General features: G+C 35.8%; 1 protein-coding gene across 2 annotated transcripts; it reads left to right on the plus strand.

The window, feature by feature from the left end:
* Window positions 1-9,470: 9,470 nt before the first annotated feature.
* On the plus strand, window positions 9,471-14,691 carry LOC132295443 (pentatricopeptide repeat-containing protein At5g39680-like). Of its 2 annotated transcripts, XM_059793722.1 has the most exons (4): window positions 9,471-11,994; window positions 12,629-12,762; window positions 13,990-14,148; window positions 14,389-14,691. In XM_059793722.1, exon 1 carries the CDS (start codon window positions 9,710-9,712, stop codon window positions 11,843-11,845), a length of 2,136 nt encoding a protein of 711 aa, XP_059649705.1. In that variant the 5' UTR covers window positions 9,471-9,709; the 3' UTR covers window positions 11,846-11,994; window positions 12,629-12,762; window positions 13,990-14,148; window positions 14,389-14,691. The 2 variants fall into 2 exon arrangements, with proteins under 2 accessions (XP_059649705.1, XP_059649701.1); XM_059793718.1 differs by lacking the exons at window positions 12,629-12,762; window positions 13,990-14,148; window positions 14,389-14,691 and adding an exon at window positions 12,116-12,395.
* The last annotated feature ends 83 nt before the right edge of the window (window positions 14,692-14,774 follow it).

The following is a 14,774-nucleotide window of genomic DNA, read 5'->3' on the forward strand; positions in this document are numbered from 1 at the left end:
AAAAAATATAGAAAAATCTCAGAAAATTTTAGAAAAATTATAGAAAATTACTAAAAATTCTATAAACCCTAATTAATCCTCTTAGGTCACAAATTCACCTATACCTTGATTTTTAAAAATATATACAACACCTACGTACATCATTAAAATTCAATAAATCCATAAATCAAATAATAATTTATGTTTTTAATTATTCTGATCTAACTATGATGTAATCAGTAAATTTAATTTAAAATTCTGATACTCAAGGTGATAAACTTATGGGTCCTAAGAGGAGAGTTAGAAAATAACTTGCCTGAAGGTTTCAAAACGAAACCGACGCTTCAATCTTTGATTGTCTTTTCAAATTCCGGCATCCTCTTTCTCAGATCCAGCCTACTCCTTGTCAGCTTTCCCTTCTTCTTCTCTTTCTATCTCTCTTATTTTTCTAACGTGTAAAATTTTTAACAATAAAACCTTATATCTATATTTATACACATTAATTACCCTAATCCTATTCCTACTAGGATTACCAAATAAAAATAATAATTATTATCTTTTAAATAATATAATATATATAAACATATATTATATTACCTATATATATATATATATATATATATATATATATATATATATATCTTCCATAATTAAATATTGGTTAATTAAATCATATATCCTATATATATCCTTATATAACACTAATTAATTAATTATATTTATATATAATTAAATAAATAGTTATAATTATACAAAAATGATTATTTAAATAACCACAAAACCATGGGCTTTATTAATTAATCAATAAAGCTTCATTCAAGCCCAAGACCATATCCGTTGGTCCAATTTCCCTTAAGTCCAGTCCAATTAATTTAAATAAATAAAATAATTAAATAAACACTTAAATTAAAATAACTAATTACATGAAGCATATACACAAATAAGAATGTACAACTAAGTCACATCATACCAATAAAATCAATACGCCAACAATTCAATAAATAATTAAGTACACAAACAATCAATCATCATACATAATCATGAAATATAACTTAATTAAAATAAGACAATTAATCTAGCACTCAATTAAATAAAACAAATCATTTAAAAAAAATAACAATAAAAGCAATTAAATCCAAATAAATCATTTAAAAAAAAATAAAATAAAAGTAATTAATTTCATACAATAAATCCTTTAAAATATCGGGGTATTACACACAAACATTAAGTTCATTCTCACAAAAGAGGCACCAATATTGCAAACAAGTATTGGGAGAAAACTACCTCAAGTATGCAATTTTTCAACCATTTCCAAGCAATCTCCCAAAATTTCAACATCAAGCAAGCAATATGGTCCTCCACACATCAAGAAAATGATCATACAAATTAAAATAACTCTAGAATCCTTTTTGAGTGGACCGGCATCAAATATGTTGCTATCTAAGCCAACAAAAGAAATGATCACATCCTTACCCTCAAACTAGCACACAAATCTAGTACTGATCATCAAGACAAATAGTGGACCTTTTATTAAAACTTTATTGTTCTAGGTGCGCTTATTCTTTTCACTCGATTTTTTTTTTTTTTTTTTATCCCTAAGGATCAAAGATGGAAGCGTAGTGCAATGTGTTGATCTATTAAGCTTTCTAGCGATCCATAAGGTCGAGCGTTAGGTCAATGACTCCCAAACCGGACGGCTTTAGGGCACTAGGTGTTCAAACACCCCTAACAACTTACAAGCTCAAATCAACTATGCTACAAATCAAAACAACCTCCATCTAATCATTTCCCACTTCTCACCTTTGGGAGAAGTCTTCACTTTTTAATTGTTTTTGCAACTTCTTCTTCTTTTTTTTTTTTTTTTTCAATTATTAACCTAGAGTTTGGGCCTTCCACCTTTCAGCGCGAGAAATTCAGTACTTGATGAGGCTAGAATCCCGGCTACTCAATGAAAAGGGTTTGTTATCTACCTTTATCAAAATGAAAACTTTCAATGCACTACTAACTCAATTGGGATATAACCATTTTAATAATCAACAAAGCATTACCCCACAAATGTATGCTAGCGTGCGCCTGTGCTAGTGTAGAATCCTAGAGTGAATCTCAAAACAATCACAAAATAAGGATGATGTGGACCACAAGTGCAAGCAAGATATCAATCTTTCGAAAAATTTACTATTAAATGGCATCCACAAGGCATACAAGGAGTATTGGACTCTCAAGTCAAACAATTTTTAAATTCTAAGCAGTATAGTCCGCAAAAAATCAAAATCACAGCGATTTATGGACCAATCATAGAAAATCCCTCAAATACACAAGTCATGCTTAAAATTTTGAATTGAAAGCAAACATTGTAATTAACACCGATTACCCCCAAACTTAAATGATACAATGTCTTCAATGTGTAGAGAGAACAAAAGGAAAGAGTATACCAGTGCAACTAAGGCAAAGAATGGCCGGGACACAAATATCCAAAGTGGGTGGTACAAACCCTAACAAACTTGGAATTGACTGCAGTCCTGAAAAGATAGCATTTGGATAAAACTCATCAGATAACAAAAGGGATAATAACAGTGCACAGTGGACATGCAAGTGTAAATGGGACAGTGAATGAAGTAAAGAGAGAGGAATAAGGGTGGTCATAAAAAAATTTGGGCAGCACTCTCTCTCACTGAAGTCACTAGGATGTACCAGATAAATGGAGTCAATCACAGATAAATGTATCAATATAAAATCCAGACATCCAAAAAATATCATGCATAGAAAAAGATAAATAATGTACAGTACATTACAGTATCAAGGCTAACAGACTGGCCGCAAAAATATCATATTAGTAGCAATGTAACAGTAATGTATCACAGATATATCAAATGAGGAGAGTAAAGAGATAGAGAAATTAGGCAGAGGAGGTAGGGGAAGCGGGGCGTGATCCCCGGATATCTCTGGATATGTCACGCAACGCAGCTAAGACATCCATACGGAGAGTAGAAATGTCTGCTCTGAGAGAGACTACTGCATCCTCCAATGACTGGACACACTCTCCTAGGCTGGGTGTCGGAACTGGAGCCTCAAGTATGACTGGATCATGAAACTATGGTACATCCTGACCCTGCTCCTGGAAATGAACTGGCGACCCAGCTGAAGAGTGATGTTGTAACTCCTCTAGAGGTTGTTACTCCAGGTCTATATCCATATGTGCTGCAGCCGCCGGTGCGACTACTGGATCGTCTGTTGTTGCTGCTGCTGCTGCCATCTTTGCCTCCTCAGCCTCTGCAGCCTCCTCTACTGCTAAAATAGCGTCCTCCTCCAAGCTCTTGATGCGATACCCCTCGAATCCGAGACATGGGTTGATCAGGTCCAAGCCCAAACCCTAGGGAAATATCAAACAATTAATATTTTAAAACGAACACGGATTACAAAATGAATTAAGAAATAAATAATTAAAAGCTGAAAGAATTCTAAAATATAATCCTTTGAAATTATATACTTAAAATCCACAACCTCCAATAGTTTAACAACTCGGGAATCCATCCAGTGGACCCCAAATATCAAAATCCAAACTAAAATGCAAATAACTAAAAGAACATCCAAAAGTAAACCACGGAGAGAAGTCCTACGTCGTCGGAAGAGTGAGTAATAGTCTCTACTAGTAAACCACGGAGAGAAGTCCTACGTTGTCGAAAGAGTGAGTGATAGTCTCTACTCAGCACGATCAGGTCTAAGACTGGAACTGTCGAATACCTGAAAAAGAGAAGTGGGTCAGGCCCACAAACAAGTTATATCCTACGACAATCCAAACAGAGACTCAATACGTATGTACATCCTAAATAACTCAAGAATAGCTATATAATCCGTGCATATATATATCCACACTACGGGACTCTCACTGGACTATGAAGAGGGTCTCAACCTGAATAGAAGGCAACATGCAAAACGCACCTGAGTGGGTATGTGTGACGACCCTGGTTTTTAGGCCAGCGTGTCGTGTGATGAACCGTAAGGATAATCCGATAACGGATCCAAATGCGGAAGCGAAAACAAAAAACAAGACTCTAAGAAGTCAAAGTGACCTTCCATGAGGTCGTGGAACTCAACAAGAACTGATGCAGAAGTAAAAAATAAAAAATATGACAAATAAGCCCCCAGGGGCAAAATAGTCATTTCTAAAAATTATAGATTCGGATGCCACTGAGCACACCGCTGGAAGAACAATGAAAAACTAATCAAGATGGACTCAAGAATCGCATGATTCGGAGTCCGGACGAAGGAGAAACGGTATGACGAAGAAAAACGAGCACTTAAGGCAAAAAGGGCAAACTGGTAATTATCCAAGAATAACAGGGTGCAACTGAGCACACCGTTGGAAAGACAGCAAAAAATTAGTCAAGTTCAAAAAAAAATTCACTTGAATCGGAGTCCGGACGAAGGAGAAAAGCCCAAAAGAAGAGTTGACGTCGCGGCGACCCGACGAGGGGGCCATGACAGCCCCCATGCGCGCCCATGCGCACACCCATGCACGCTGCGCGCGCGTGCGCCCAAAAGCTGCTATATGTTTTGCTTTTCAGAAAAATCCGGAACAGAGGCTGAATTTGGAGGCCTAGATGAATTTTTTTGCAAAAACACAAAGAAGAAACCCCCCTCAAAAATGAGTTTCCTATGTGACTTGCGAAAGAATTCAAAAAAAAACGCAATGTAGAATGCCCAAAATGCCCCTCCATGAAATCTGGTCATGGAGGTCCAAAAAGCTGCTATTTTGAAAACTGAGAACTGAACTTCGTAAGCGATTTCCGATATCAAGACGACATTTTCTGGAAAAACACGGAAAAGAAACCCCCCCCCCCCCCCCCCAAAAATCATGTTTTCTATTCAACCATGTTGAAATAAGAAAATAAAACCACCGTGAAAAGTCTATAATGCCCCTAGATCAGAATATGCAAAAAAATGCGAAATGAATTCACAAGAGGCTCAAAACACAAACGATAAGGTTTTGCCCGGAAACGACCATGCACGCAAACGTAACTTACCTATTTGGACGTGCTACAATGGTCCACGACTTAAAAATACTACCGGTACAAAATCCGACCCCCCTACGGGCAAAAAGGCAAAAATGGAACTTGGAATGAAAACTCGGAATCCAAAAATACAAAACGGAATCAAATAACCGTTTGGCCCTTGGCCACACTTCATACAAGATTAATAAGACCTTATAAAAGAATGAAAATGGAATTCCCACACCCGATGCAACTATGGTGAAACAATGACTTGTGATTTTTCAAGGTTTTCATAACATTGAAAGGAGTGTACTTAAGTACACATTACATACATGGAATCAAATATACATATTTTGACATATAAGTCTACAAAATGACATTTCATGCTAACATTTGCATGAAATGGAAACTTGAAAGCTACACGACATCCAAGGAATGCTAGGCGTCACGAACCAAGTCTTTGTACCTGAAATATGCCCCAGTATCGTAGGGGTGAGTAACATAAAGCTACTCGTAGGAGATGAGCATGCATCGACCTAGCATTTTACAAATTTATCACCTTAAACATGTTAAAGGGGTTCATGCCACCTAACGTCTATATCGAAATGAGACTCAGGGAGCATCCTAAGCTACCTTAGAGTGTTTCTAGCATAAATCACATCATCTATGCCATTTAAACAATATGGAAGCACGTTATACAAAGCAACAAGATATAGGTTCTCAAAGGTATTAACTTGCAATCTCGAATCCAAAAACAACTAAAGTGATCATGTCACCTAACGTCTATGTTCTAAATAAGTCTAAGGAATCATCATAGGCCATGCTGAACAATCAAAACGCAAATTACAACTTCAATGCAGTCTAACCACATAAAAGCATATTATACAAGGCAACAAAATACAATTTCTTAAAGCTATCAGCTTGGAATCTAAAGCACGTAAACAACAGAAGTGGGTCATGCTACCTAACGTCTAAGTTATAAATGAATCAATAGGATCAATCCTAAGCTTTATCAGAACGTCAAAACATGATTTTCAATATCGATGCAATTTAACCAACATTGGAACTTCCAATACAACGCATAAAGCACAATTTCGCAAAGTTAACATCCTGTAACTTAAAATGGAACGACAATTAAGAAACAACAAGTTACAACATCATCTAGTTATCTACTTGAAAATGAAATGCGAAATCAAACAAAGTGGATACTCGGACGTCACGCCGGATCAGACCGATAACATAGTTACTTTAGGGTTACTAGCCCATTGGTAACCTCCCTATGTGCGCACTGGACTATATATGGAGGGACTATTCCCCGTACTAGAACCACGTCCTAGCCATAGTCAAACAACGATATCCCCAAGTTTCCAAAATCAACAAGTTGTGCAACAACGCATATATCAACAGGAATATGCAAGATAATCAACTATCTACTAAGCACAACCAAATTTGGAAACCTATACAATACATGCTCTAAATCCACAACTAATATGATATGATGAATGTCGAATCTTCAGTGTGCGATTCGTTACACGCTATGCATGAAAGATGTTAAACACGAAGTGTGCAAATCATTACACAAGGCAACAATATATTCAATAAGGAAAACATATTCTCATGAATACAAACATAGCAATTATGTTATCCAATGTTCAAAATATAACCAAATGAATATACAACAAGTCTAAGTCCGTGATTTGAATATAGAAACCACTTCTAAAACACAACTAGATCATAGAGCAAATTGATAGAATTTAAATAGATAAACACAATTAAATTCTCTAGATTTCCGATTCAATTTCAATTAACCTCAATTTAATACATGTTAAAGGACATGGCAAGGTCATCACCTATATCCATTCTAAAACTCAATTAGGTTGTTAGAATAACAAAGTAGAACTTTAATTAAATCATGTTGATTTAAATCCCAAGATTCTAAAACAACTTCTAATAGTCCTAATTTAATATATACTAGTAAACAAGTCATGGCCAATACAAATATCAAGTTAAAATCTTAATTAAGCTAATGGACCACAAAATAGATTTTAATTAATTCTTTTAATTAAAATCTCTTGATTTTCAAACTTAACCAAATGCTCTCAAATTAACCTATGTTGGAAAGCATGCCAAGAACTAATGTAATATCACATTACAAGTTTATTTCATTCAATTTAAGACCATGTGAATTAAACTTTTACTAAAGTTAAATATAAATTAAAAGTTGCAATTCTCATGTAATTAATCCCAATTTAATATATGTAAACAACTATACCTAAACTTAATTTTCTAGCATGCCACAATACAATTTCAAGTTGTATATCACCATGAGGATTAAATCTTAAACATGGAATTTAATTAAATAAAAGGTTTCAAAATCTAACCGAATATTATAAATCAAATATATGTAAAGCTATATGGCATGTAAATCAAGAATATCAAGTCAGAATTCAAATAGAGTGAATAGTGCAATCTGGGCAAATTAATTAATAATTACTAATTTTCAAAACACCTCCAATTACTTTCAAATTCAACTATGTTGGAGAGCATACTAAGGCCTAATTTAATATACTAACACATATTGATTTCAAGCTAGTTAAGGCCATGTGAATTAATCTTTCACCAAAGATAAATATTAAATAAAATCTTTAATACTTATTTAAATATTTCAATTTTAATACACGACAATGAGCATATCGAGGGGCAATATAAAATCATACTACATGTTTAAACCAAGTCATGAGCAACCAGGAAAATTAGATCCCGTACAAGAAAAATAAATAATAAAATCTCTAGATTTTATATTTAATTATGCAAATAAGTAGTATAAGTATCACAAGCATGCTATATAACAAGAATTTAAACTTAGAACATCCCCTAGCTCAATTTGAGATGAAATCTCAAAGGCCCACCAAAATAAAAGTGCTCCGAATTCGACAATACCGGGAGGTTTTGTCGGGGACAACACCGTGAACAAGAATCCGCAAGAAGCCCCATGAAAATCTCAACTTGACTCCAAACCCGAACTTGAAAAATCGTCGGAAATGGATTCTAATAAGGGCATAAGATGCGTGGCGTCAAGACAAGCATTAAACGTTAAGGTCGAAGACTTTTCACTCGAGGGAAGTGGCCGGAAAATGAAGAACAAAGGTGGCAGCCCCTTGGCAGCCATGGCTGCCAGCCAAGAGAGAGGAGAGAGAGAGAAGAAAATTCTGATTTTTCTCTTTAAGTCTCCTATTTATAGAAAAACCCTAAAAGTGCCCCGAAAGGGCCCCGCCGAGTCTGGAAAAGTGAATTTTGAGCAGACGCGCTCAAACGGCAAAACTCCATGAACAAAAAAGATTCAAAATGAGAAAATATGAACAACGGAAGAAACGGCATCAAAAACTGAGTCCCGAACAGAAAGTTATGCCCCGAACAAGTTCGGCGGCAACCAGGTCCAGAAACTCTGAAACTGGAGAAAAACGACCAGAACGGAATTCTAAGAGTTCACGACTCGACGAAATGTGAAAATGAATCCCGCACGAGAATCCAGGTTCTGGACGAGACATTTTGCAATAACTTTCGTTAATTGCACAATGACCCCTACAAAAAGGGTTAACTGTGAAATTGCCCCAGAATGAAAATATCTTCCAAAAAATATTTTCTTAAATACCCCTGAAATAAAATATCTTCAAAAGATATTTATGAAAACACCCCAAGAAATGAAAAAGATTCTGAAGAATTGTGCATCTATGCCCCTGTGGGCACCGGGAGCAACCAGAGTACTTTCTTGCAAAAGTAAAGATACGTATTTTAAGGAAACCATTCAAGATGAAGGCACGTGAAGTCAAATACCAACTCCGAGCATGAGAAGTGAGGTTGTGCCAAAAACTGACAAACTGAGATAAGACAGAATAGGGAAAAGGACGAAATAGCGCATAGTGTCGAAAAACGAAAAATGTGAAAATGACTCAGTCCTCAAAGGAGTTGTCAATCCACGGGAAAAGAGTCTCAGGATCCAATTCCGAGCACTCAAGATGACACTAAGCGACACGAAACAGAATTCAGAAAAGAAAATTAAACGAAAAAAATTCATTCGTAAAATTTCAGGAAAAATGAAAGGAAGGTAAATGACCTGGTCGTTACAGCATGAGTACCTAAGCTTAACAGGGTATACCTCAACCAACATAACCAGCTATGCATCATACTGCATATACGCTCCCTAACCGTCGACTCTGAGACTCAAACTCATATCGCGATACCATAAAAATATATTTAAAGTCCTATCCTATCTATCCATAAGAAATCCAGTAAGCCATTCAACTTGTTCAGCTGCACTAACTTAAATATCCATAGCAAGTAATCCAGTTAGTCATTCAACTTTGTTTCAGTTGATGACTTAAATATAAGTAGAATTTATTTTATACTTCATTCCCTTATTTTTGCATAGGTAAGATGTAGTATTTTGAAGTTATTCTTGAAAATTAAAATACTTACAGAAAGCCCGCTTTTGAGTGAATTCCATAGTGTTGGAAGGGGCTTGCCATGAGCTACCCTCACATTCTGCTTCCACTAGTAGTTGTCAAATAGGATTAATAAATTGGTCAAAAGAAGAGATAGGGTTTTGAGTGGTGAATTGTTAAGAAATCTATTGGTAATTTTTTTTTATTAATTACTCCCAATGAAGTTGCAGATATGTTTTGTTCAATTTGAATTAGATACAACCATATCAGCAGCGATTATAAAGCAAGTTCATAGCAATGCCCACCCTAAAACCTCCATCAAACTTCCACGCTCTTCTAAACAAAGACTTGTCTTCTCTACTCAAACTAAACCAAGTTCCCTCCTTTCTTGAGGACGTCACCAAGTACTTGAAACTATCAGCTGACACCAAAAACCTAAAGCTTGGTAGAGTAATTCATGCCCAGTTGATTGTTACCAATCAAGCCTCACCAGACCATGTGATTGAAAACAATTCTTTGATCAATTCTTACACAAAATGTGGCGATGTTTTGATTGCTCGCCAACTGTTTGATAGAATGCGCAGACGAAATGTAGTTTCATGGAGCGCTTTGATGGCAGGGTATTTCCATAATGGGTTTGCTTTGGAAGTTCTCAGATTGTTCAGAACTATGATTTCAGTGGATTATTTGAATCCGAATGAGTACATATTAGCGACAGTTCTTTCATCTTGTTCTAATAGAGGATCACTTCTAGAGGGTTGGCAGTGTCATGGGTTTGTATTGAAGTCTGGATTGGTGTTTCATCAGTACGTAAAGAATGCGCTTATATACATGTACTCGTTGTGTGCAGATGTTGGCGGGGCTATGAGGGTTTTGAATTCAGTGCCTGGTTCAGACATTTTTACTTACAATTCCATTATAAATGGGTTTCTGAATCATGGGTATTTGAGTGAAGCATTAGAAGTTTTGGGTAGGATGGTGGCTGAATCTGTGGCGTGGGACAATGTCACTTATGTGAACGTTTTTGGCCTTTGCACTCGTCTTAAAGATTTGAAACTTGGTTTGCAAGTTCACAACCGTATGCTGAGGAGTAATGTTCAGTTTGATTTGTTTGTCAGTAGTGCCATTATAGACATGTATGGGAAATGTGGTAAGGCTCCAATTGCAAGGAAAGTTTTTGATGGGTTGCGAACTCGAAATGTGGTCTCCTGGACGGCAATATTGGCTGCTTATTTACAAAATGGGTGCTTTGAGGAAGCATTGAAACTATTCATAGAAATGGAACTTGAAATTGAGAATATAGTTCCAAATGAATATACCTTTGCTGTATTGTTGAACTCTAGTGCTGGTCTATCGGCAAGGGGATATGGGAGTTCATTACATGCACGTGTCCAGAAGTCGGGGTTTAAGGATTATATAATTGTGGGGAATGCTTTGATCAGTATGTACTCGAAGAGTGGCAACATAGAAGCTGCAAATAAAGTATTTACAAATTTGAGATATCGAGACTCCATTACTTGGAACGCAATGATATCTGGATACTCTCATCATGGGCTCGGTAAAGAAGCGTTGTCGGTATTTTATGACATGTTAGCTGCAGAAGAGCATCCTAACTATGTAACTTTTGTTGGGGTTCTTTCTGCGTGTGGACACTTGGGTCGAGTACAAGAAGGGTTTTATTATTTGCACAATTTAATGAAACAAATGGGCGTTGAACCTGGACTGGAGCACTATACCTGTATTGTTGGGCTTCTGAGTAAGGCTGGACTACTTGATGAAGCTTTGAATTTCATGAGGTTTACACCAGTGAAATGGGACGTGGTTGCTTGGCGTACTTTGGTTAGTGCTTGTCAAGTACATCAGAATTATGGTTTAGGGAAGCAAGTTGCAGACTTTGTCTTACAGATGGATCCTGATGATGTGGGAACTTATATCCTTTTGTCTAATATGCATGCCAAGGCAAAGAGGTGGGATGGAGTTGTTAAGATCAGGAAGTTAATGAGAGAAATGAACATAAAGAAAGAGCCAGGGACGAGTTGGACAGAGATAAGAAATAATACTCATGTCTTTGCTTCTGATGACAATAAACATCCAGAAGCTAGTCAAATTCGTGATAAGGTAAGGGAACTGTTGGCAAAGATAAAACCACTGGGGTATGTGCCAGATGTTGCTGCTGTACTGCATGATGTGGAGGAGGAACAGAAGGAAGATTATCTTAGTTTTCATAGTGAGAAGCTGGCCATAGCATACGCCCTCATGAAAACACCTCCAGAAGCACCAATCCGAGTGATTAAGAACCTTAGGATGTGCGATGACTGCCACTCTGCTATTAAATTTATCTCAAAGGTCACAAACAGGGAAATAATCGTAAGAGATGTCAACCGCTTTCACTGTTTTCGTGATGGATGCTGTTCATGTGCAGATTATTGGTGATGTATTGATGCTTTTTGTTCATGTAATGGGTGAATAGTGGAGGAAATTTCAGCTATGGAACGGAGAGGTCACTAGCAACAAATCAGCCTCCATCGCAGCTCAAAGAGAATAAGCTCATTTTGAGGATGTCCCTAGCCACCGTGACATATGTAAGTTCTTTTTTTTTTTTTTTGATAAGTATGACATACGTAAGTTCTTCAAATCAGATATTCCTCAAAACATGGATTTTTCACTTTTAGTTATTGATGGTGAGACTTTTCTGTACTGCAGCTGCTATTGATGTTTTGGACCGTATACATCATGAAAGTCTGAAATTAAGTGAAGAGAAGGGAATTTGTAAATTGTTCTATGAGAAAGAAGTTTTAATACCATTTTCTTTTTCCTGTTCTGGGAACCAAATGGTTCATTAGTCTTTCCTGTTACTATAGTGTACTCCTTTTTAGTTGTTCATAACTGCCAAAAGAAACGATTGATGTGGTTATAGTATTGAAAAAAACTTATATGTGCTGTTTGTTCAATATTTTTTCTTCTTAATTTTTACTCATGTAGGCCCTCAAATGCATTTGAATTAGAAACAAAAGCATTGTAATTATTTTTCTGTTTCTGGCATTTGTTATTGGGCTGCTAGTTATTCTCTATATTTGCTCAAAGTATATTCATTTGCTAAATATATTCTGATTTTTTATAATCATTGGATCACATGATAATTATTTTTCAATAAATAGTTCTTTTAGCTTCACCATTCATCGTTACCCTTTGGTTTGACTGGATTTCTCCGTGCAGCAAAATATGACGTTGCCTTATCAACAGCATGTCCTGGTCTTGATTATATTGTGGTGGAAACAACTGGCGCAGCACAAGCATGTGTGGAGTTACTTCGTAACAAAAAACTTGGTGTTGCAACGTTTATGATTTTGGTAGAAATCTTATATTCAATTTAGTGGTTTTCCATGGTTATTCTTTATTCAGTGTTGATTTGTTGTGCTAGTAATTAGGTTGGTAATTGGTAAATTTAACAGAAATTTGTCAGCACTTGCCAACAAAACTGTATCACAGCAAACAGCCTCTTCTATTTGCTGATTCTGAGTGGCGGGAGTTCATTATGTTGTTTGTTATTCATTTCTGGTATCCCATGGTTGTTAAAGCGCACCTAGGCTCCCAAAAAGCCCCCGGTTTGTCAAGGCTGCTCAGCTAAAGCGCCTCAACCTGGTACAGGCCAGGCTTCTCAGTCAGGCTCACTTTTAGTAGGTTCCAGGCTAAAAAAAGCACGCCTTTTATTTTTTAATGACTTATTCATATCATTTATTTTGTATCAAATGACTACTAAATGAGAATGTTATATATCATATCATGATCATATTTAGTGGATCATATTTTTAAACGTTACGAAATATTTGACAGAATCCATAAGTTTATGAGTCACTACTTACATTAATGGCATTTAGTGCTTGATTAGGGATATTTATGATAATATATGTTTAACATTTTGCATAATTATACTTTTAATTGTTTCAGATTTAAAATCACTTTTTATTTGGTTAATGCATGCATTTTAAATGATTTATAAGCATTAATTTACCTGATCCTCTTAGTTGATATGTCAAATTTCCCATTCTTTTAAGAATTTTTTATTATTATTTGTGTCGCATATGTTGAATTGTTCTTATTGTACATTGGTTATTGAATTCATATGCAAAAAGAAAAGAAATATGGATGTTGATTTAGCTTATGTATTATGAATTGATATGTTGAGATTATTCCTTATTTTGATATCGACAAGTATGTGTTGCATAGTTTAATTTTTCTTTATATAGATCACACACGTTACTTCGATCAGGCTTGGGCCTTAGTGCGCCTTGAGTCTTTAACAACTATGACTTAACCTGACTTAAATTTAATTCCTACTAGTGTTTGATCTTTGTAACCTTGATGACAAATGTATTGATATAAAACAAAAATTCATATTGCAAAAGGTCTATTTAGATTGAGAATGGATTATTAGTCGAATATACACATTCTTTTTACAGATTGGTCGATTATTAGTCGATTATTAGTCGCATTTGATGATTCTGACTACATGGAATAATTGATTGTACGTCAACTCCAAATGTACGTGACTCCTTTTTTGCTAATTGCTCTGGCAGGAGAAGCAAGTTGACCATTTACCTAGATTGAAGGAGAGAGTAAGCACTCCCTAGGGAGTTCCACGCCTATTTGATTAGATTAAAGTTCAAGATGAGAGAATGAAACTTGCTTTCTTTGCAGCAATGGGGAATACAGTTGTTGCAGAAAATATTGATCAGGTGGAATTTTTTTTCCCTAAATGGAGAAATTAAATCAATAGATAATGCAATAGAGTACGAGTGTATCAGTGAGGGCATACTCTCACATTACAACATATATATGTTTCATGTTATTTATTCTTTCACGAAGCACAAATGGCCAAAAAGAAAATGAAAATTAGGGGCTTATTTGGTTTGGTAAACATTGGCAATAGAATGCCAAGGCAAATATTGATTAACAGGTTTCTTTTGAATTTTTAGGCTACACGTATTGCATATGGTGGAAACAGAGATTTTCGGCGCGTAGTAACACTTGATGGTGCTCTTTTTGAAAAATCTGGTACTATGAGTGGTGGTGGAAATAAGCCACGAGGTGGCAAGATGGGATCATCAATCCGAGTGATAACTGTTTCTGCAGAAGCTGTTGCAACTGCTGAGAAAGAGCTTTCTGCAATGGTTGATAAATTAGTTAGCCTACATCAAAGAACTGATGATGCAGTGAGGCATTACCAGGCCTCAAAAAAACTAGTATCAAATTTGGAGATGGATTTAGCCAAAAGCCAGACAGAGGTAGAAAGTCTAGTACAACTCCTCCATCCTTTTCAGTTTGATAATAGTTATTGTGATTTTATGGGTCAAAAATTTTG

Source organism: Cornus florida, unplaced genomic scaffold (assembly GCF_030987335.1).
Source record: "Cornus florida cultivar Cherokee Brave unplaced genomic scaffold, ASM3098733v1 CherokeeBrave_3.0.0_Hap2_Chr01, whole genome shotgun sequence".
Lineage (NCBI taxonomy): Eukaryota > Viridiplantae > Streptophyta > Magnoliopsida > Cornales > Cornaceae > Cornus > Cornus florida.

Excerpts from the sequence above, each read along its gene's own strand:
- LOC132295443 (XM_059793722.1), top strand. The coding sequence starts at position 9,710 with ATGCCCACCCTAAAACCTCCATCAAACTTCCACGCTCTTCTAAACAAA.